The sequence below is a fragment of the Scyliorhinus torazame genome, chromosome 11 (genome assembly GCF_047496885.1).
Source record: "Scyliorhinus torazame isolate Kashiwa2021f chromosome 11, sScyTor2.1, whole genome shotgun sequence".
Lineage (NCBI taxonomy): Eukaryota > Metazoa > Chordata > Chondrichthyes > Carcharhiniformes > Scyliorhinidae > Scyliorhinus > Scyliorhinus torazame.
Window position 1 is genome coordinate 256192577 of NC_092717.1, and position 22140 is coordinate 256214716.

A 22140-nucleotide genomic window follows, 5' to 3' on the forward strand; every position below is an offset into this window, starting at 1 on the left:
TTTTCGAGGAGGTCACTAAGATGATTGATGCAGGTAGGGCAGTGGATGTTGTCTATATGGACTTCAGTAAGGCCTTTGACAAGGTCCCTCATGGTAGACTAGTACAAAAGATGAAGTCACACGGGATCAGGGGTGAGCTGGCAAGGTGGATACAGAACTGGCTAGGTCAAAGAAGGCAGAGAGTAGCAATGGAAGGATGCTTTTCTAATTGGAGGGCTGTGACCAGTGGTGTTCCGCAGGGATCAGTGCTGTGACCTTTGCTGTTTGTAGTATATATAAATGATTTGGAGGAAAATGTGACTGGTCTGATTAGTAAGTTTGCAGACGACACAAAGGTAGGTGGAATTGCAGATAGTGATGAAGACTGTCAGAGGATACAGCAGGATTTAGATTGTTTGGAGACTTGGGCGGAGAGATGGCAGATGGAGTTTAATCCAGACAAATGTGAGGTAATGCATTTTGGAAGGTCTAGTGCAGGTTGGGAATATACAGTGAATGGTAGAACCCTCAAGAGTATTGAAAGTCAAAGAGATCTAGGAGTACAGGTCCACAGGTCACTGAAAGGGGCAACACAGGTGGAGAAGGTAGTCAAGAAGGCATACGGCATGCTTGCCTTCATTGGCCGGGGCATTGAGTATAAGAATTAGAATCATAGAATCATAGAGGTTTACAGCATGGAAACAGGCCCTTCGGCCCAACCAGTCCATGCCGCCCAGTTTTTACCATTAAGCTAGTCCCAGCTGCCCGCACTTGGCCCATAACCCTCTATACCCATCTTACCCATGTAAATAGAATTGGCAAGTCATGTTGCAGCTGTATAGAACTTTAGTTAGGCCACACTTGGAGTATAGTGTTCAATTCTGGTCGCCACACTACCAGAAGGATGTGGAGGCTTTAGAGAGGGTGCAGAAGAGATTTACCAGAATGTTGCCTGGTATGGAGGGCATTAGCTATGAGGAGCGGTTGAATAAACTCGGTTTGTTCTCACTGGAACAAAGGAGGTTGAGGGGCGACCTGATAGAGGTATACAAAATTATGAGGGGCATAGACAGAGTGGATAGTCAGAGGCTTTTCCCCAGGGTAGAGGGGTCAATTACTAGGGGGCATAGGTTTAAGGTGAGAGGGGCAAAGTTTAGAGTAGATGTACGAGGCAAGTTTTTTACGCAGAGGGTAGTGGGTGCCTGGAACTCGCTACCGGAGGAGGTGGTGGAAGCAGGGACGATAGTGACATTTAAGGGGCATCTTGACAAATACATGAATAGGATGGGAATAGAGGGATACGGACCCAGGAAGTGTAGAAGATTGTAGTTTAGTCGGGCAGCATGGTCGGCACGGGCTTGGAGGGCCGAAGGGCCTGTTCCTGTGCTGTACTTTTCTTTGTTCTTTGTTCTTTGATTCTAAAACCATCTGTGGTCCAACTACAGGGACTGACCTCACTGAGAGCCACAGGCGGAGAGGCAGTCAACGCCGCTGGAGAGAGCACTTCGAGGACGTCCTCTACCAAGACACAACCCTCGATACAAGCGTCCTCGACACCATCCCATAACATGCTACCCGCCACCATCTCAGCGCAACTCCAGCTCGCGTAGTCGAAAAGGCCACAACAACAATGCCTCTGGTGTCGATGGAATCCCCGCAGAAAGACTGAAATGTGGCGGAGATGCACTCAGACAAGAATCCACAACCTCATCAGCCTTCGCTGGAAGGAAGGGACATGCCGGGAGATCTCAGCGATGTGTTGATTGTGACCATCTTCAAGAAAGGAGACAGGCCTGACTGTGGAAATTACAGAGGGGTCTCTGTCACGGGAAAGGTCATCGCGAGAATCCTCGTCACCCGCCTCCTCCCAGTGGCTGAAGAGCTCCTCCCTGAGACTCAGTGGGGCTTCCACCTATCAAGAGGCTCAGTGGACATGATCTTCAACGCGGGACAAATCCAGGAAGAGTGCCGGGAGCAGCACCAACCTCTGTCCATGGCCTTCTTCGATCTCGCAAAGGCCTTCAACTCTGTCAACCATGAGGGATTGTGGAACATCCTCTTCAAATCTGGCTGCCTGCGGAAATTCATCACCATTCTCCACCTGCTCCCTGATGACATGCAAGCCGTGATCTTCACCAATGGAACCACCACAGACCCAATACGTGTACAAGCTGGGGTCAAACAGGACTGCATCATCAGACCAAAGCTCTTCTTCATCTTCGTCGCAGCAACAGCACCCCGTCACCCTGAAGCTCCCGCTGGAGCAGAGCTAACCTACCGGACAAGCGGGAAACTGTTCAACCTGCGACTCCTCCAGGTCAGAACCAAGACCCAGCCTCGCTCACCGAGCTGCAGAACGCAGACGCCTGTGGATGCGCACATTCAGAGGCTGAGCTACAAACCATTGTCGACGCATTCACTGAGGGATGGGAGAGAATGGGCCTCAGATTAAACACCCGTAAAACACAAGTTCTCTACCAGCCCACTCCTGCCGCACAAAACTGCCCCGCGACCATCAAGATCTACCGTGAGCCCTTGGACAAAATGAATCATTTCCCACACCTCAGGAGCCTCTTCTTGGTGCGAGCAGATATTAACGCCGAAATCCAGCTTCGACTCCAATGCGCCAATGCAGTCTCCATACTCCTGAGGAAGAGAGTGTTCGAAGACTGAGACCTCAAATCCAGCACCAAGCTCATGGCCTACAGAGCAGCCATGGTCCCCACCCTCCTCTATCTATCAGAAACATGGACAATGTACAGTCGACACCTCAATTCCCTGCAGGGACATCACCAACGTTGCCTCTGCAAAATCCTGCAAATCCACCGGCAGAATGGACGTACCAATGTGAGCGTCCTCTCCCAGACCAATATCCCCAGTATCGAGGCACTGGTCACTCTCGGCCAGCTGCGATGAGTGGGGCCACATGGTCCGACACAAGTCTCCCAAAACAAGTGCTCTACTCCGAGCTCCGCAATGCCAAGTGATCACTAGGAAGACAGAAGAAACGCTACAAGAACACTCTGAAAGCCTTTCTAAATAAATGCTAAATCCCCATCGACACAATGAACAAAGAACAACACAGCAGAGGAACAGGCCCTTCGGCCCTCCAAGCCTGTACCGGTCATGATACCAACCTTGGCCAAAACCCTCAGCATTTCCTTGTGCCGTATCCCTCCATTCCCATCCTAGCCATATGTTTGTCAAGATGCCTATTGAACGCCGTTAATGTATCTGCTTCCACAGCCTCCCCTGGCAACACGTTCCAGGCACTCACCACCCTCTGTGTAAAAAACCTGCCTCGCACATCTCCTCTAAACTTTGCCCCATGGACCTTAAACCTGTGCCCCCTGGTGACTGATCCCTCCACCCTGGGAAAGAGTGCCTGCCCATCCACTCAATCCATGCCCCTCATAATCTTGTAGACCTCTATCAGGTCACCCCTCAATGTCCGTCTTTTTAGTGAAAACAGTCCGGGTCTATTCAGCCTCTCCACGTAGCTAACACCCTCCAGACCAGACAACATCCTGGTAAACCTCCTCTGCACCCTCTCCAAAGCCTCCACATCAAAGAACAAAGAAATGTACAGCACAGGAACAGGCCCTTCGGCCCTCCAAGCCCGTGCCGACCATGCTGCCCGACTAAACTACAATCTTCTACACTTCCTGGGTCCGTATCCCTCTATTCCCATCCTATTCATGTATTTGTCAAGATGCCCCTTAAATGTCACTATCGTCCCTGCTTCTACCACCTCCTCCGGTAGCGAGTTCCAGGCACCCACTACCCTCTGTGTAAAAAACTTGCCTCGTACATCTACTCTAAACCTTGCCCCTCTCACCTTAAACCTGTGCCCCCTAGTAATTGACCCCTCTACCCTGGGGAAAAGCCTCTGACTATCCACTCTGTCTATGCCCCTCATAATTTTGTAGACCTCTATCAGGTCGCCCCTCAACCTCCTTCGTTCCAGTGAGAACAAACCGAGTTTATTCAACCGCTCCTCACAGCTAATGCCCTCCATACCAGGCAACATTCTGGTAAATCTCTTCTGCACCCTCTCTAGAGCCTCCACATCCTTCTGGTAGTGTGGCGACCAGAATTGAACACTATACTCCAAGTGTGGCCTAACTAAGGGTCTATACAGCTGCAACATGACTTGCCAATTCTTATACTCAATGCCCCGGCCAATGAAGGCAAGCATGCCGTATGCCTTCTTGACTACCTTCTCCACCTGTGTTGCCCCTTTCAGTGACCTGTGGACCTGTACTCCTAGATCTCTTTGACTTTCAATACTCTTGAGGGTTCTACCATTCACTGTATATTCCCTACCTGTATTAGACCTTCCAAAATGCATTACCTCACATTTGTCTGGATTAAACTCCATTTGCCATCTCTCCGCCCAAGTCTCCAAACAATCTAAATCCTGCTGTATCCTCTGACAGTCTTCATCGCTATCCGCATCCTTCTGGTAGTGTGGTGACCAGAATTGTGCGCAATATTCCAAGTGTGGCCTTACCAAGGTTCTATACAACTGCAGCATGATTTGCCAGTTTCTATACTCGATGCCCCGTCCAATGAAAGCAAGCATTCCGTCTGCTTTCTTGACATGTGGGAATCAATTGCCGTAGAACGCACAAACTGGAGAATAAGCATCCACAAAAGCACCAATCACCTCGAGCGTAACAGGGTGGAGCATGAGGTGGTCAAGTGTAAACAGCGGAAGGAGAGCCCAGAATCAAGAGCATCCCACCCACCTCATCAAACACCACTTTCCGAGCCTGTGGCAGAGTCAGCAGACCCAAGATTGGACTATTCACCATCGCAGAACCCATCTCCCTGGAGTGGAAGCAAATCACCCTCGACACTGAGGGATGGCCCAGAAAGATGCAATTCATTGACACAAGTTACTCCCAAATGCTATCCCCAAACCCAAGGAGTTACTGAGATGTACTTGGGGCTTATTAAGGGCGGGGTTGGGGGTTATGAGAGCGACAGGGATGGGAGTCACTGGGAGTTGGGTGGTGGTCACAGAGTGAAGGGCGAGAGCTACTGAGTGGGGGTGTGGGGTTTACGGAGAGTCTCAGATGGGGGTTACTGAGAGTGGGGGTGGGAGCTGCTGAGTGGGGGTCTGGGGTTTACTGAGTTTCATATGGGGGTTACTGAGAGTGGGGGTGGGAGCTGCTGAGTGGGGGTCTGGGGTTTACTGAGTTTCAGATGGGGGTTACTGAGAGTGGGGGGTGGGAGGTGCTGAGTGGGGGTGTGGGGTTTACGGAGAGTCTCAGATGGGGGTTACTGAGAGTGGGGGGCGGGAGCTGCTGGGTGGGGGTGTGGGGTTTACGGAGAGTCTCAGATGGGGGTTACTGAGAGTGGGGGTGGGAGCTGCTGAGTGGGGGTCTGGGGTTTACAGAGTTTCAGATAGGTTACTGAGAGTGGGGGGTGGGAGCTGCTGAGTGGGGGTGTGGGGTTTACTGAGTTTCAGATAGGTTACTGAGAGTGGGGGGTGGGAGCTGCTGAGTGGGGGTGTGGGGTTTACTGAGTTTCAGATGGGGGTTACTGAGAGTGGGGGGTGGGAGGTGATGAGAGTCTGGAATGTTCTCACTTTGTTATCTTTGTCTGCAATGTGGACTTGGTGTGAATTGCTCTTACCTTCACAATCGGATTCTGAACAATGGAAAACTCCCCTCCGACAGACACTGCAAAGAAAATTCTCCAAACATTAAACTCAGCAAGAATTGGGGGATATTGTCTATTTTGTAAGACTGTTCCCCATTAATAAAGCCCAGTGCTTCGTTAACTGTTCTCTCCAACTGTTCTGCCCCTTCAATGATCTGTGCACAGATACACCCAGCTCCCTCTGTTCCTGCTCCCCTTTAAGAATTTTACCCCTTATTTTATATTTTTACTTATTTTATATTTGTCTCTCCATGTTCTTCCTTCCAAAATGCATCATCTGACACTTCTCCACATTGAACCTTATTTGCCACCCTCTCTGCCTACTCCACCAAATTGTGTCCTTTCGAACTTCCAGCTGTCACCTTCATTCACAATTTACAATATTTATAAGTTTTGTGCTTGCCTCAAATTTTGAAATTGTCCCTGCATTCTACGATCTGGATTATTTTTATATATCAGGAAAAGCAAGAGTCCCAAAACTGACCCCTGGGAAACTTCACTACAAACCTTCCTCCAGCCGTTGACCTTTTCTCTGCCTCATTATTATTCAGCCCATTTTGTGTTCATGTGGCTCAAGTCTGTTATGTGGCACACAGACATCAAAGTACAGAACGCATTCTGAAAGTCCATCACATCAACAACATTACCCCCATCGACCCTTTCAACTTCCTACAGCAAGTTAGTTACACAGTTTCCCCATTAGGAATCCATTCTGCCGCTTCCTAATCAAGCCACATTTTCCCATGTGACTACTAACCCTATCCTGAATAATTGTTTGGAGAAGCCTGCCCGTGACTGATGTTAAACTGACAGCAGCAGCTGTGCACCTAGTGATTTTTAATTCTATCGTTAGTTGGATTTGATGACTGGTCCTTTCATTGGTCCAGCATCAGACACAATATGAAATGGGTTTTTGGGGCTTGATCTCTCAGTCTCCATTCTCAGTTACCATCCCTGAGCCAATAAGACTGACCATACTCACCACGTATTGCAGTTGTGATGGATCATTGCTCCAGCTGCGTAATCCCTGTGCCAATCCTCATTTGAAAAGTTGGTGATCCACGGGATTGATGAGTTGAGTAAGGAACATCGACATTCCTCAGGCAGCACACAAACCTCATCCTGCAGAACCTGGTCAACAATAATGACAAGGAGGTGATTCACTGGGGGTGACTAATCCAGAAGGACAATATATTATAAATATCACGATTTGTGTGGATCAGCAGGGAGGCCTTGATGTTCATAATAAAATAATAATCATTTATTGTCACAAGTCGGCTTCAATGAAGTTACCATGAAATGCCCCGAGTCGCCACATTCCGGCGCCTGTTCAGGGAGGCCGGCATGGGAATTGAACCCGCGCTGCTGGCCTTGCTCTGCATTACAAGCCAGCGGTTTAGCCCACTGTGCTAAACCAGCCCCATATAAACAAATCCTCCAAGTCAAGTTTACAAGGTGGTTAAAAAAAGCAAGAGCTACTTTTGTTTATATATAGAGGAACAAAGTAAAGCAAGAGATCGGGATATAACTGTGTAAATGTCTGGCTGGGGCACAGCTGAAGTATTCTGGGCAATTATTCATTCATTTATGGAATGTGGGAAAGGCCAGTATTTATCGCCAATTTTTAATTGCTCAAGAAAAAGTAGTAGTAGTAAACCATCGTTATCCCCACTTAGGGAAGGTTATGGTCTGAAGGTACAGAGGACGTTTACAGAGATGCTACCAGGGATGAGGGATGACAGATATGATGACAGATTGTAAAGGTTAGGACAGCTCCTCAGAAGGTTGGTAGGTAACCTCAAGATGATGACAGGTTTTGATGGAGAAAAATAATTCCCTGTGAACAGTGTGACGAATGCAGGATTTTAGAAATAGTGGATTATAAACATTTGGCAATTTAAGGGTTACGGTAGCACAGTGGGTAGCTCCAGGGTCCCAAGTTCGATTCCCGGCTTGGGTCACTGTCTGTGCGGAATCTGCACATCCTCCCCGTGTCTGCGTGGCTTTCCTCCGGGTGCTCCGGTTTCCTACCACAAGTCCCAAAAGATGTGCTTGTTAGGTGAATTGGACATTCTGAATTCTCCCTCTGTGTACCCAAACAGGCGCCGGAGTGTGGCGACTAGGGGATTTTCACAGTAACTTCATTGCAGCGTTAATGTAATACAATTGCCTACTTGTGACAATAAAGATTATTATTATTATTTTATCATAAAAAATCTTGTTTTACCAAAAACCAAAAAGCTGCCGGCAGCACACCCACCCCCGTGGGGGTCCGGCGACGTTGGGTGGTTACAATGGGAAACCCCATTGGTATGTGGCAGGAGTATAGAATCTGGCCACCTGCAAACGGCACGCCGTCAGGAAACACAAGGCTGGGGAACCAGAGAATCCCGCCCAGTGATTAAATAATTGATTCATTGCTTGAAGCTTAGTTGGGACTAAAAATAAATAAATAAATAAAACGATGTGTAGATTAGTACAATTAGTACAATCACAATACAAGAGTTAAGTACGAAACAAGGGACTGAATTCGCCGCTGCCGAAATCGCGTTTGCCGATTTCTAGGAGTCCGCTGCACGCTGTATCCACGGCCTCAGGCCATTGCCTGACGCCCGACCCGTGATGCTCCGTCCCCGACCTGCTGAGTTCCCGACGGCGTGGGGCAGCTGTGGTCTCATCCGTCGGGAACTCAGCGTGATGGCAGCAGACTCAGTCCAGCAGCGCCACAGTCGGGGAGGGCCGATCCGTAGGCAGGGAGGGCTTCATTCGGGGCTGGGGGCATTATGGGGGGCGTTCCGGGACGTGCGAGCAGCCGAAGGGAGGGCTATTTTTGCGGGCCGGGTCCGCGGGCTGCATCCACCATGAAGCATGGTGCAGTGGCTGCAGGCCGCCATGGACCCGGAAATGCACCAGGCCGAATCGGCAGCTAGAACTGGGAGCTCTACGCTGCGGTCCTGCTAGACCCCAGTAAAACGGGGAATCGGTGCCTGTTTTACGCCAATTTTCCTGGCGTAAAACACCACCATTTACACGCCGGCATGGGGACTCAGTCACCCAAACGGAGAATCCACCCCAAGGTTCCTAGCAAATGTAAATATGGTCCCTCGCTAGCGTGATTATTCTTTTCAGGGAGTAACTAGCTTATTCAAGAAGGACAGCTAATGGTATGTTGGCCATCATTGCGGGAGGTTTCAAGTATAGCAGCAGGATGTGTTGCTGCAATTGTACGGGGCCTTGGTGAGGTCACACCTGGAGTATTGTGGGCAGTTTTGGTCTCCTTCTCTGAGGAAGGATGTTCTTGCTCTCGAGGGAGTGCAGCAAAGGTTTACCAGACTGATTCCAGGGATGGCAGGACTGTCATATGAGGAGAAATTGACTAGGTTAGGATTGTTCTCGCTGGAGTTCAGAAGAAGTAGTTGATGCTAAAACATTGAAAAATTTACATAGATGATTTGGAGTTGGGGACCAAGGGCAATGTGTCCAAGTTTGCAGACGACACTAAGATAAGTGGTAAAGCAAAAAGTGCAGAGGTACTGGAAGTCTGCAGAGGGATTTGGATTCGCTAATAACAGCAAAAGGGATTATTATTTAAATGATAAAATATTAAAACATGCTGCTGTGCAGAGAGACCTGGGTGTGCTAGTGCATGAGTCACAAAAAGTTGGTTTACAGGTGCAACAGGTGATTAAGAAGGCAAATTGAATTTTGTCCTTCATTGCTAGAGGGATGGAGTTTAAGACTAGGGAGGTTCGGCTGCAATTGTATAAGGTGTTAGTGAGGCCACACCTGGGGTATTGTGTTCAGTTTTGGTCTCCTTACTGGAGAAAGGACATACTGGCACTGGAGGGTGTGCAGAGGAGATTCACTAGGTTAATCCCAGAGCTGAAGGGGTTGGATTACGAGGAGAGGTTGAGTAGACTGGGACTGTACTTGTTGGAATTTAGAAGGATGAGGGGGGATCTTATAGAAATATATAAGATTATGAAGGGAATAGATAAGATAGATGCGGGCAGGTTGTTTCCACTGGCGGGTGAAAGCAAAACTAGGAGGCATAGCCTCAAAATAAGGGGAAGTAGATTTAGGACTGAGTTTAGGAGGAACTTCTTCACCCAAAGGGTTGTGAATCTATGGAATTCCTTGCCCAGTGAAGCAGTAGAGGCTCCTTCATTAAATGTTTTTAAGATAAAGATAGATAGTTTTTTGAAGAATAAAGGGACTAAGGGTTATGGTGTTCGGGCCAGAAAGTGGAGCTGAGTCCACAAAAGATCAACCATGATCTCATTGAATGGTGGAGCAGGCTCGAGGGGCCAGATGGCTACTCCTGCTCCTAGTTCTTATGTTCTCACTAAAAGCCTCTCTTCCTTTTCATTGTATCCTGAATATCTCTGGTCATCTATGGTTGTCTGGGCTTGTGACACCCTCCTATCTGCCTAGAGGGAACATGTTGGGCCTTTACCCTCCCCATTTCCTTTTTGAACACCCTCCACTGCTCTTCTGTAGATTTCTCCACAAGTAACTCTTTCCAGTCTACCTTAGCCAGATCCTGCCTTATTTTACTAAAGTCCACTTTCTCCCCAAATCCAAAACCTTTTTTGTAACTTGTCCATTTCTTTATCCACAACAACCATAAATTGCACCATGTTGTGGTCGCTATCACCAAAATGCTCCCCCACCAACACATCAACCACCTATCTGGTTTCATTCCCCAGAATTAGGCCCAGCACTGCATCGTGCCTTCTTGCACCCTCCACATATTGAGGTATAAAGTTCTACTGTATACATTTTAAGAACTCCACTAAATCTAAGCCCTTAACATGATGATTATCACAATTAATGTTGGGAAAATTTAAATCACCAAATATAATTACCCGATCGGGCAACACATGGGCCTAATGGTTAGCACTGCTGCCACACAGCTCCAGGGACCCGGGTTCAATTCCAGCCTTGGTTAACTGAGCGTGTGGATTTTGCACTTTCTCCCCGTGTGCGCGTGGGTTTCCTCCGGGTGCTCCGGTTTCCTCCCACAATCCAAAGATGTGCAGGTTAGGTGGATTGACCAAGATAAATTGCCCCAAAAATTGTCCAAAAGGTTAGGTGAGGTTACTGGATACTGGTATAGGGTGGAGGCATGGGCTTAAATAGGGTGCTCTTTCCAAGGGCCGGTGCACACTCAATGGGCTGAATGGCCTCCTTCTGCACTGTAGGGATTCTATTATTATTTTTACGAATTGTGCACATATTTGCTCCTCAATTTCCCGCTAACTATCTGGGGGTCTATAATAAACACCTAGCAACGTAGCTGCTACCCACAAAGCTTCATTTGATGCCCCTTCCAAGATATTATCTCTCCTTACCGCAGTAATTGCCTCCTTAACTAACAATGCAATGCCTCCCTCTCCTTTACCCCCTCCTCTGTCTCGCCCGAAGATTCTATATCCCAGGATGTTGAGCTACCAATCCCGCCCCTCACTCAATCATGTCTCCCTGACGGCTCCTGTATCACAATTCCGTGCCCTTAACTCAACCGTTTTACCTGTAATACTCCTGGCATTAAAGTAGAGACCATTCAGCCTCGTCTTACTCCCTTGAAACTTACTACCGCTGCATTCCCTCTGACCTGATTGCTTTTCTGTGATACACTGGGTCCCTATTCTGCTATCAGTCTGCATCCCTCCCCCTGCCAAACTCCTCCCAACAGCACGAGCAAACCCGCCAGCAAGGATGTTAGTCTCGCTCTGGTTAAGATGTAGACCACCCCACTTGCACAGGTTCCACCTTCCCCAGAAACGGCCCCAGTGATCCAGGAATCTAAAATCCTCCCTCCTGCACCAACTCTTGAGCCACATTCTCCTATTTCTGTACTCACTAGCACGTGGCACGGGAGTAATCCGGAGATTACAACCCGAGAGGTTCTACTTTTTAGTCTACAACCTAACTTCCTGAATTCTATTTTTTTTTTTAAATTTAGAGGACCCAATTCTTTTTTTTTCCAATTAAGGGGAATTTTAATGTGGCCAATCCACCTACCCGGAGTTGTGGGGGTGAGACACAGGGAGAATGTGCAAACTCCAAATGGACAGTGACCCGGGGCGGGGATCGAACCCGGATGCTAGGCGCTGTGAGGCAGCAGTGCTAACCACTGTGCCACCCCAACTCCCTGAATTCTTGCAGATGTTCTCTTCCCCTCCCCCCCACCCCCCCGTATAGACAGACTGCTCTTGGTGCCAGAAGCTTGGCTCTGTCTACACTCCCTGGAGGAACCAGCCTCCAGAACGTAATATCGATTTGTGAGCGAGACCCCAGGGGACTCCTGAACTATCTGCCTGTTTCCCTTGGATTGGTGGTCACCCATTCCCTTCCTTCCTCACGTCCCTTCAGCTGCAGCGTGACCACCTCTCTAAACCCGCTATCCACGATGCTCTCCGACTCGCGGAGGCTGCACAGTGTCCCATCCACCGCTCCAGCCTCTGAAACCCGAGCTTCCAGGAGCTGCAGCTGGACACGCTTCCTGCACACATGCTGGTCCCAGGCACTGGAAGTGATCCTGGACTCCCACATGAAGCAGGAGGAGCAAACCATAGCTTTGAGCTCTCCTGCCATGGCTAAGACTTTAAAAAAAATCAAACAAGTTCTGACCCTTAACAAACTCATATGTAAATTTGGCTTTCAGGAAAATACAATCTCACCTGTCGAGGTGGGTAGAGGAAAGGAACAAATGGAATTACCTGTCCAGAGAGCATTAAAAACAACAGATTCAGTTGTCCAGTAGGCGCTGGAGTAACAAATGGACTCACCTTCCCAGATGGGCAATGACAGCCAGGCTGACAGGCTTCCCGTTGACACTGTATCTCAGACTGAAGATCTAAGCAGCTCTCTGGACAGACATTGGCACAGCTGCTGAAGATTTGGTTTCCTGGACAACCTGGGGAAACAGTTGAATAGATGTTATGGAGAATCCTGCCCACGGAACAGCAGGAGGCAGCTTGGTCAAAGAACAACAAAGAACAAAGAAATGTACAGCACAGGAACAGGCCCTTCGGCCCTCCAAGCCCGTGCCGACCATACTGCCCGACTAAACTACAATCTTCTACACTTCCTGGGTCCGTATCCTTCTATTCCCATCCTATTCATGTATTTGTCAAGATGCCCCTTAAATGTCACTATCGTCCCTGCTTCCACTACCTCCTCCGGTAGTGAGTTCCAGGCACCCACTACCCTCTGCGTAAAAAACATGCCTCGTACATCTACTCTAAACCTTGCCCCTCTCACCTTAAACCTATGCCCCCTAGTAATTGACCCCTCTACCCTGGGGAAAAGCCTCTGACTATCCACTCTGTCTATGCCCCTCATAATTTTGCATACCTCTATCAGGTCGCCCCTCAACCTCCTTCGTTCCAGTGAGAACAAACCGAGTTTATTCAATCGCTCCTCATAGCTTATGCCCTCCATACCAGGCAACATTCTGGTAAATCTCTTCTGCACCCTCTCTCTAAAGCCTCCACATCCTTCTGGTAGTGTGGCGACCAGAATTGAACACTATACTCCAAGTGTGGCCTAACTAAGGTTCTATACAGCTGCAACATGACTTGCCAATTCTTATACTCAATGCCCCGGCCAATGAAGGCAAGCATGCCGTATGCCTTCTTGACTACCTTCTCCACCTGTGTTGCCCCTTTCAATGACCTGTGGACCTGTACTCCTAGATCTCTTTGACTTTCAATACTCTTGAGGGTTCTACCATTCACTGTATATTCCCTACCTGCATTAGCCCTTCCAAAATGCATTACCTCACATTTGTCCGGATTAAACTCCATCTGCCATCTCTCCGCCCAAGTCTCCAGACAATCTAAATCCTGCTGTATCCTCAGACAGTCCTCATCGCTATCCGCAATTCCACCAACCTTTGTGTCGTCTGCAAACTTACTAATCAGACCACTTACATTTTCCTCCAAATCATTTATATACACTACAAAGAGCAAAGGTCCCAGCACTGATCCCTGTGGAACACCACTGGTCACAGCCCTCCAATTGGAAAAGCATCCCTCCATTGCTACCCTCTGCCTTCTATGGCCTAGCCAGTTCTGTATCCACCTTGCCAGTTCACCCCTGATCCCGTGTGACTTCACCTTTTGTACTAGTCTACCATGAGGGACCTTGTCAAAGGCCTTACTGAAGTCCATATAGACAACATCTACTGCCCTACCTGCATCAATCATCTTAGTGACCTCCTCGAAAAACTCTATCAAGTTAGTGAGACACGACCTCCCCTTCACAAAACCGTGCTGCCTCTCACTAATACTTCCATTTGCTTCCAAATGGGAGTAGATCCTGTCTCGAAGAATTCTCTCCAGTAATTTCCCTACCACTGAAGTAAGGCTCACCGGCCTGTAGTTCCCGGGATTATCCTTGCTACCCTTCTTAAACAGAGGAACAACATTGGCTATTCTCCAGTCCTCCGGGACATCCCCTGAAGACAGCGAGGATACAAAGATTTCTGTCAAGGCCTCAGCAATTTCCTCTCCAGCCTCCTTCAGTATTCTGGGGTAGATCCCATCAGGCCCTGGGGACTTATCTATCTTAATATTTTTTAAGACACCCAACACCTCGTCTTTTTGGATCACAATGTGACCCAGGCTATCTACACCCCCTTCTCCAGACTCAACATCTACCAATTCCTTCTCTTTGGTGAATACTGATGCAAGTAGCCTGCTCCACCATTCAATGGCTGATCCGATTGTAACTCCCTGCCCATCCCAGGGATACAGAACTGGCTCGATCAGACAGAGGGTCAGTCGCAGGGTGAGTTTCTGATTGGAGGGCTAGTGGTGTTCCGCAGGGATCAGTGCTGGGACCTTTGCTGTTTGTAGTATATATAAATGATTTGAGGGAAAATGTAACTGGTCTGATTAGTAAGTTTGCAGACGACACAAAGGTTGGTGGAATTGCGGATAGCGATGAGGACTGTCGGAGGATACAGCAGGATTTAGATCGATTGGAGACTTGGGCGGAGAGATGGCAGATGGAGTTTAATCCGGACAAATGTGAGGTAATGCATTTTGGAAATTTTAATCCAGGTGGGAAATATACAGTGAATGGTAGAACCCTCAAGAGTATTGAAAGTCAGAGAGATCTAGGTGTACAGGTCCACAGGTCACTGAGAGTGACAACGCAGGTGGAGAAGGTAGTCAAGAAGGCATACGGCATGCTTGCCTTCATTGGCCGGGGCATTGAGTGTAAAAACTGGCCGCACTTGGAAAATAGTGTTCAATTCTGGTCGCCACACTACCAGAAGAATGGGGAGGCTTTGGAGAGGGTGCAGAAGAGATTTACCAGGATGTTGCCTGGTATGGAGGGCATTAGCTATGAGAGGTCGGAGAAACTTGGTTTGTTCTCACTGGAACAACGGAGGACGAGAGGCAACCCGATAGAAGTCTATAAATTATGAGGGGCATAGACAGAGTGGATAGTCAGAGGCTTTTCCCCAGGGTAGAGGGGTCAATTACTAGTGGATATAGGTTTAAGGTGAGAGAGGCAAGGTTTAGAGTAGATGTACGAGGCAAGTTTTTTACACAGAGGGTAGTGGGTGCCTGGAACTCGCTACCGGAGGAGGTGGTGGAAGCAGGGACGATAGTGACATTTAAGGGGCATCTTGACAAATACATGTATAGGATGGGAATAGAGGGATACGGACCCCGGAAGGATAGAAGATTTTAGTTTAGTCGGGCAGCATGGTCGGCATGGGCTTGGAGGGCCGAAGGGCCTGTTCCTGTGCTGTACATTTCTTTGATCTTTATTTTTTGTTTGTCGTAAATGGGCGACCCCTTATTTTTTAACAGTCTAAGGATCCCCTTTATAAACCTTGTTTTAGAACATAGAACATAGAACAATACAGCGCAGTACAGGCCCTTCGGCCCACGATGTTGCACCAACATGGGAAGTCAAAAAAACAAAAGCCACCTAACCTACACTATGCCATTATCATCCATATGCTTATCCAATAAACTTTTAAATGCCCTCAATGTTGGTGAGTTCACTACTGTTGCAGGTAGGGCATTCCACGGCCTCACCACTCTTTGCGTATGCCTTCTTGACTACCTCTGACCTCTGTCCTATATCTATTACCCCTCAGTTTAAGGCTATGTCCCCTCGTGCCAGCCATTTCCATCCGCGGGAGAAGGCTCTCACTGTCCACCCTATCTAACCCCCTGATCATTTTGTATGCCTCTATTAAGTCTCCTCTTAACCTACTTCTCTCTAACGAAAACAACCTCAAGTCCATCAGCCTTTCCTCATAAGATTTTCCCTCCATACCAGGCAACATCCTGGTAAATCTCCTCTGCACCCGTTCCAAAGCTTCCACGTCCTTCCTATAATGCGGTGACCAGAACTGTACGCAATACTCCAAATGCGGCCGTACCAGAGTTCTGTACAGCTGCAACATGACCTCATGACTCCGGAACTCAATCCCTCTACCAATAAAGGCCAACACTCCATACGCCTTCTTCACAACCCTATCAACCTGGGTGGCAACTTTCAGGGATCTATGTACATGGACACCGAGATCCCTCTGCTCATCCACACTTCCAAGAATTTTACCATTAGCCAAATATTCCGCATTCCTGTTATTCCTTCCAAAGTGAATCACCTCACACTTCTCTACATTAAACTCCGTTTGCCACCTCTCAGCCCAGCTCTGCAGCTTATCTATGTCCCTCTGTAACCTGCAACATCCTTCCGCACTGTCGACAACACCACCGACTTTAGTGTCGTCTGCAAATTTACTCACCCACCCTTCTGCACCCTCCTCTAGGTCATCTATAAAAATGACAAACAGCAACGGCCCCAGAACAGATCTTTGTGGTACGCCACTTGTAACTGAACTCCATTCTGAACATTTCCCATCAACCACCACCCTCTATCTTCTTTCAGCTAGCCAATTTCTGATCCACATCTCTAAATCACCCTCAATCCCCAGCCTCCGTATTTTCTGCAATAGCCTACCGTGGGGAACCTTATCAAACGCTTTACTGAAATCCATATGCACCACATCAACTGCTCTACCCTCGTCTACCTGTTCAGTCACCTTCTCAAAGAACTCGTTTTCGTTGTGTATCCCCTTTATTTTTTGTTAGTTTGGCTTTTATAATTTTTGTACCTGGACAAAAATGAACCTTTTCCTTTAAGATGGACTTGATCTTTCATTTAAACAAAAAAGGAATCCATTCTGTGTTGTGCTGACATCGGTGATGACCCATCTTGTTGAACTTGGTTGTCAGCCAATGAGCTGTTTATTTTGCCGGGCTTTTAGCTCATAGTTCATGCTGATTGGTGTTCGCCGTTGTGGCATGTCTCTTTTCTCTGCAAGATTGTTTCCAAGTTTGTTTCAGTTTGAAATCCGAGCTGAAGGAAGCTCTTTGGAGTTTTCTGTCTTCCTAAAAAAGGTAGAACTCTCTAAAACACCTCAGCTGGAGCACCCTCCAGGCAAATGGAGATGCCGGCTCCTCCTCTCTATCCAGCCTGTGAGTGGTTAATGCCTGAAGACAGAGCTGGAGAGAACGTTCTTGTTAATCTCCCTATACCCTCTCCACGATCTCATGTAAGCAGCTACTCTAATACTCCGTTTTTCTCAGACAAGCTGTTGATCATTCTGGTGGAGTTGGAGACAAATAAGAATTAAACAGGCCTGAGGCAGACCTTCAGAGTGAAGGACCAGGTTCATATAAGTGAAAGAATTTGAAAGCGTCGAGCAGATCAATTTTAATAGGTGGGTACGAGCATTGGGAGTTGAAACTACCTGTCAGGCTCTGAGAGCGGTCAGTCTCTTCGAGGAGTTTGAGAATTCGCTGTCTGCGATAAAAAGAACCCAAGTTGAAGGCCAGACGGTGCAAATTCCTGGACAAGCAGCAATAATGGCTGACGATTATGAGCTAATCCATAATTGTAAACCTTTGTCCTATCACCCCCATAATTTTGAGAACGATAGGAAAAGGGAGATTGAGAGGACGGAGGGTAGACAAGGTGAAGAATGGATATCTGGGAATACTCTGAGATCTGCTGCTCAGACCAGAAAGGAAGGTAACGGGGGTGGAAGTGAGTCTTGGAAGTCTAAATGTTACCATTGTAACAAGGTGGGACATGTTTGTTCAGCATGTTGGACATTGCAGGGAAAACCCATGGGGGTTGTGGGGGGTAATAGGGAGGATTCTGAAAAGGGAACAAACATATAGATCAGTATGGCACAGACTGTAGTGTCAACTGGCTTAGGAGACCCGAGGTGAACACTGTTGTTGGTGCAGGTGGAGGCAGTGGCGCAGTGACCCAAAATAATGCTCTAGGGTTCATAAAAACCCATCTGGTTCACTAATGCTAATGGTACGCTGGCCTTCATTGCGAGAGGTTTTGAATACAGAAGCAGGGATGTGTTGCTGTAATTATACAGGGCCTTGGTGAGGCCACACTTGGAGGATGTTTTTGCTCTCGAGGGAGAGCAGCGAAGGTTTACCAGACTGATTCCAGGGATGGCGGGACTGTCATATGAGGAGAGATTGACTTGGTTGGGATGTTCTCGCTGGAGTTCAGAAGAATGAGGAGGGATCTCATAGAGACTTATAAAATTCTAACAGGACTGGACAGGGTAGATGCAAAGAAGATGTTACCAATGATGGGTGTGTCCCGAACCAGAGGCGGGATTCTCTCCAACGGCACAATGTCCGCCAACCGGCGCCAAAACCGGCGCAAATCAGTCCGGCATCGCGCCGCCCCAAAGGTGCGCAATTCTCTGCATCTTTAGGGGCCAAGCCCTCACCTTGAGGGGCTAGGCCCGCGCCGGACTGATTTCCGCCCCACCGGGTGGCGGGAAAGGCCTTTGGCGTCCCGCCAGCTGGCGCGGAAATGACTTTGCCGTGCGGCGCATGCGCGGGAGCGTCAGCGGCCGCTCACGGCATCCCTGCGCATGCGCTGTGGAGGGGGTCTCTTCCGCCTCCGCCATGGTGGAGACCGTGGCGAAGGCGGAAGGGAAAGGGTGACCCCACGGCACAGGCCCGCCCGCGGATTGGTGGGCCCCGATCGCGGGCCAGACCACCGTGGGGGCACCCCCCGGGGCCAGATTGCCCCGCGCACCCCCCCAGGACCCCGGAGCCCGCCCGCGCCACCTTGTCCCGCCGGTAAGCGAGGTGATTTGATTCTCGCCGGCGGGACAGGCATTCCAGCAGCGGGACTTCGGCCCATTGCGGGCCGGAGAATCGCCGGGGAGGGGGGGGGCGCCAACCGGCCCCGGAGAATTCGGCAACCGGCGGGGGGTCGGAGAATCCCGCCCCAGGGGTCACAGCCCGAGGATTCAGGGTAAACCATTTCGGACAGAGATAAGGAGACATTTCTTCACCCAGAGAGTGGTGAGCCTGTGGAATTCATCACCACAGGAAGTAGTTGATGCTAAAACTTTGAATATATTCAAGAGGCGGCTGGATATAGCACTTGGGGAGAATGGGATGAAAGGCTATGGGGAGAAAGCAGGATTAGGCTATTGAGTTGGATGATCAGCCATGATGGTGATGAATGGCGGAGCAGGCTCGAAGGGCCAAAAGGCCTCCTCCTGCTCATATCTCCTATGTATCTATATGTCCTTTAGGGAAGGAAATCTGCCGTCCTTACCCGTTCTGGCCTACATGTGACTCCAGACCCACAGCAATGTGGCTGACTCTTAACCCTCAGGATGACAATAAATGCTGGTGTGAAGAATGAGGTGGGGGGAGATAAGCTGGGTTTGTGTCTGAGGGAAATATCACCCCCTTTTTCCTCAACTGTTGCAGCCAAACTTGAAACATGTTTAAGTGACATACACAGGAACAAAGAAAATAGAAGCAGGAGGACGACATTCGGCCCTTCAAGCCTGCTCCATCATTAGTTGATCATCAGGTTCAATACCCTGATCCAACCTTCCCTTCCTATCCCTTGATCCCTATTACTGGGGTGGTCTGGTGGAGGAGTCGTGGGCAGGCAGTGCCCTGATGGGGAGAATCTCAGATGGGATTGGATGGTCTCTATGAGTGTGGCTTTGGCGTAGTGGATGGTTTTCTGGACCAGTGCGTTGAGGAACTAACAGGGGAACAGGCCATCGGGGACTGGGGGTTGTGCAATGAGAAAGGATTAGTTGGCAATCTAGTTGTGGGATACAATTTGGGAGTAAGCTAGTGGGGAACTGACTGTAAAAGTTTCTATAGGTATGTAAAGAGACCAGAGCAGGCCTCCAGACTGGCATCGGCAGGTGGTGTACTGGCCTCAGGACTTAATCCCCTCACACCCACGTCCCATTGAGGAGCCCAGGGGCCGTCGAGCACCCCGAGGGAGGAGGTGGTGAATGAAGCCCGTGCCGGTGACACCCGTAGGGGAGGTAGCGGAATACCGCAGCGCCTCATCTCCCCCCCCCACCCCCCGGTCACAGGCCGCTTCCACTCCTGCTGGATCGTCGGGGAACCACCTAGATGTAGTGTTAGGACCCGTAAGGCCAGAAAGTTAGATACCAGTTAAGTTGGCACAGTTGAGTTACAGGGGCTCGGGCACAAACCTGTATATACGTTGTCACATTAAATGCCTGTTAACACCACTACAACCTGCCTCGGTCCTCTGTTTGATGGGTGCAGGGGGTGGGCTGTGCTGGTCTCGCGGGGGGGGGGGGGGGGGGGGGGTGCGGATTGGCAGGTGTTGAGGGTGGGCTTGGCCCAGTGACCGCAGTTCAGCCACAGATCACTGCTCCAGTGCGTCGGCCCCCATCTCCCCCACCCCAAGGGATTCGATGGGATCGTGAGATGGAATGTCCAGCGCATCTCCAGGGATCACCCAGGTGGGAGGTGTTACTGTGACCATGAGTCAGATGTTGTCAAACGATGTGGAGCACGGAGCTCATCGCAGAGCGGGCTGTCATCATCCTCCCCCATGGACCTGACCCGTTGTCACTGCCAGGCCAGTGCCCCAGTTCATAGTGCGGCAGGTCGGAATCACAAAGTAACAAGCAAGTTAGGCAAAGGAGAATCAGTGGACGTGATTTATTTAGATTTCCAGAAGGCCTTTGACAAGGTGCCGCATAGGAGACTGTTAAATAAGTTAAGAGCCCATGGTGTTCAGGGTAAGATCCTGGCATGGATAGAGGATTAGCTGACTGGCAGAAGGCAGAGAGTGGGGATAAAGGGGTCTTTTTCAGGATGGCAGCCGGTGACTAGTGGTGTGTCTCAGGGGTCTGTGCTGGGACCACAACTTTTCACAATATACATTAATGATCTGGAGGAAGGAACTGAAGGCTCTGTTGCTAAGTTTGCGGATGATACAAAGATCTGTAGAGGGACAGGTAGTATTGAGGAAGCAAGGGGGCTGCAGAAGGAGTTGGACAGGCTAGGAGAGCGGGCAATGAAGTGGCAGCTGGAATACAATGTGGAAAAGTGTGAGGTTATGCACTTTGGAAGGAGGAATTTAGGCAGAGACTATTTTCTAAATGGGATGATGCGGAGGAAAACAGAAGCACAAAGGGACTTGGGAATCCTTGTTCACGATTCTCTTAAGGTTAACATCCAGGTTCAGTCGGCAGTGCAGAAGGCAAATGCAATGTTAGCAGTTATGTCGAGAGGGCTAGAATACAAGACCAGGGATGTACTTCTGAGGCTGTATAAGGCTCTGGTCAGACACCATTTGGAGTATTGTGAGCAGTTTTGGGCCCATATCTAAGGAAGGATGTGTTGGCCTTGGAAAGGGTCCAGAGGAGGTTCACAAGAATGATCCCTGGAATGAAGAGCTTGTCATGTGAAGAACGGTTGAGGACTCTGGGTCTGTACTAGTTGGAGTTTAGAAGGATGAGGGGGGATCTTATTGAAACTTACAGGATACTGCGAGGCCTGGATAGAGTGGACGTGGAGAGGATGTTTCCACTTGTAGGAAAAACTAGAAGCAGAGGACACAATCTCAGGCTGAAGGGACGATCCTTTAAAACGGAGATGAGGAGGAATTTCTTCAGCCAGAGGGTGGTGAATCTGTGGAATCTTTGCCGCAGAAGGCTGTGGAGGCCAAATCACTGAGTGTCTTTAAGACAGAGATAGATAGGTTCTTGATCAATAAGGGGATCAGGGGCTATGGAGAGAAGGCAGGAGAATGGGGATGAGAAAATATCAGCCATGATTGAATGGCGGAGCAGACTCGATGGGCCGAGTGGCCTAATTCTGTTCCTATGTCTTATGGTCTTATGCTGAACAGCTGTGGTGCCTCAAGCTCTCACCTGAACAAGGTTCCTGGTTGCACTCCTCTGTTTGCACCGTCTCTTCCTCGCAGGATGGGCTGTTCACTGTCCCCCCACAGTTACGACTGCGAGTTCGCTGCCCAACACCACAGCTCCTGGAACACGTGCTCCACATGGACCAGACACTCAGCTCCAGACACCCTGAATCACTGCAGTCAAATGTGCCATTGACACAGGTACTGGAAAAGAAGAGGTAGATGTGGTCAAAGTGG

At 49.2% G+C, this 22140-nt stretch overlaps 1 protein-coding gene across 1 annotated transcript in view; it reads right to left on the bottom strand.

Moving 5' to 3' along the window:
- Positions 1-22140, bottom strand: part of sspo (SCO-spondin) — a 1206999-nt gene that overhangs the window by 91374 nt on the left and 1093485 nt on the right. The window contains 4 exon segments of the mRNA XM_072468611.1: positions 5623-5669; positions 6632-6780; positions 12444-12571; positions 21908-22107. Of these exon segments, the coding sequence (XP_072324712.1) occupies positions 5623-5669; positions 6632-6780; positions 12444-12571; positions 21908-22107 (524 nt within the window).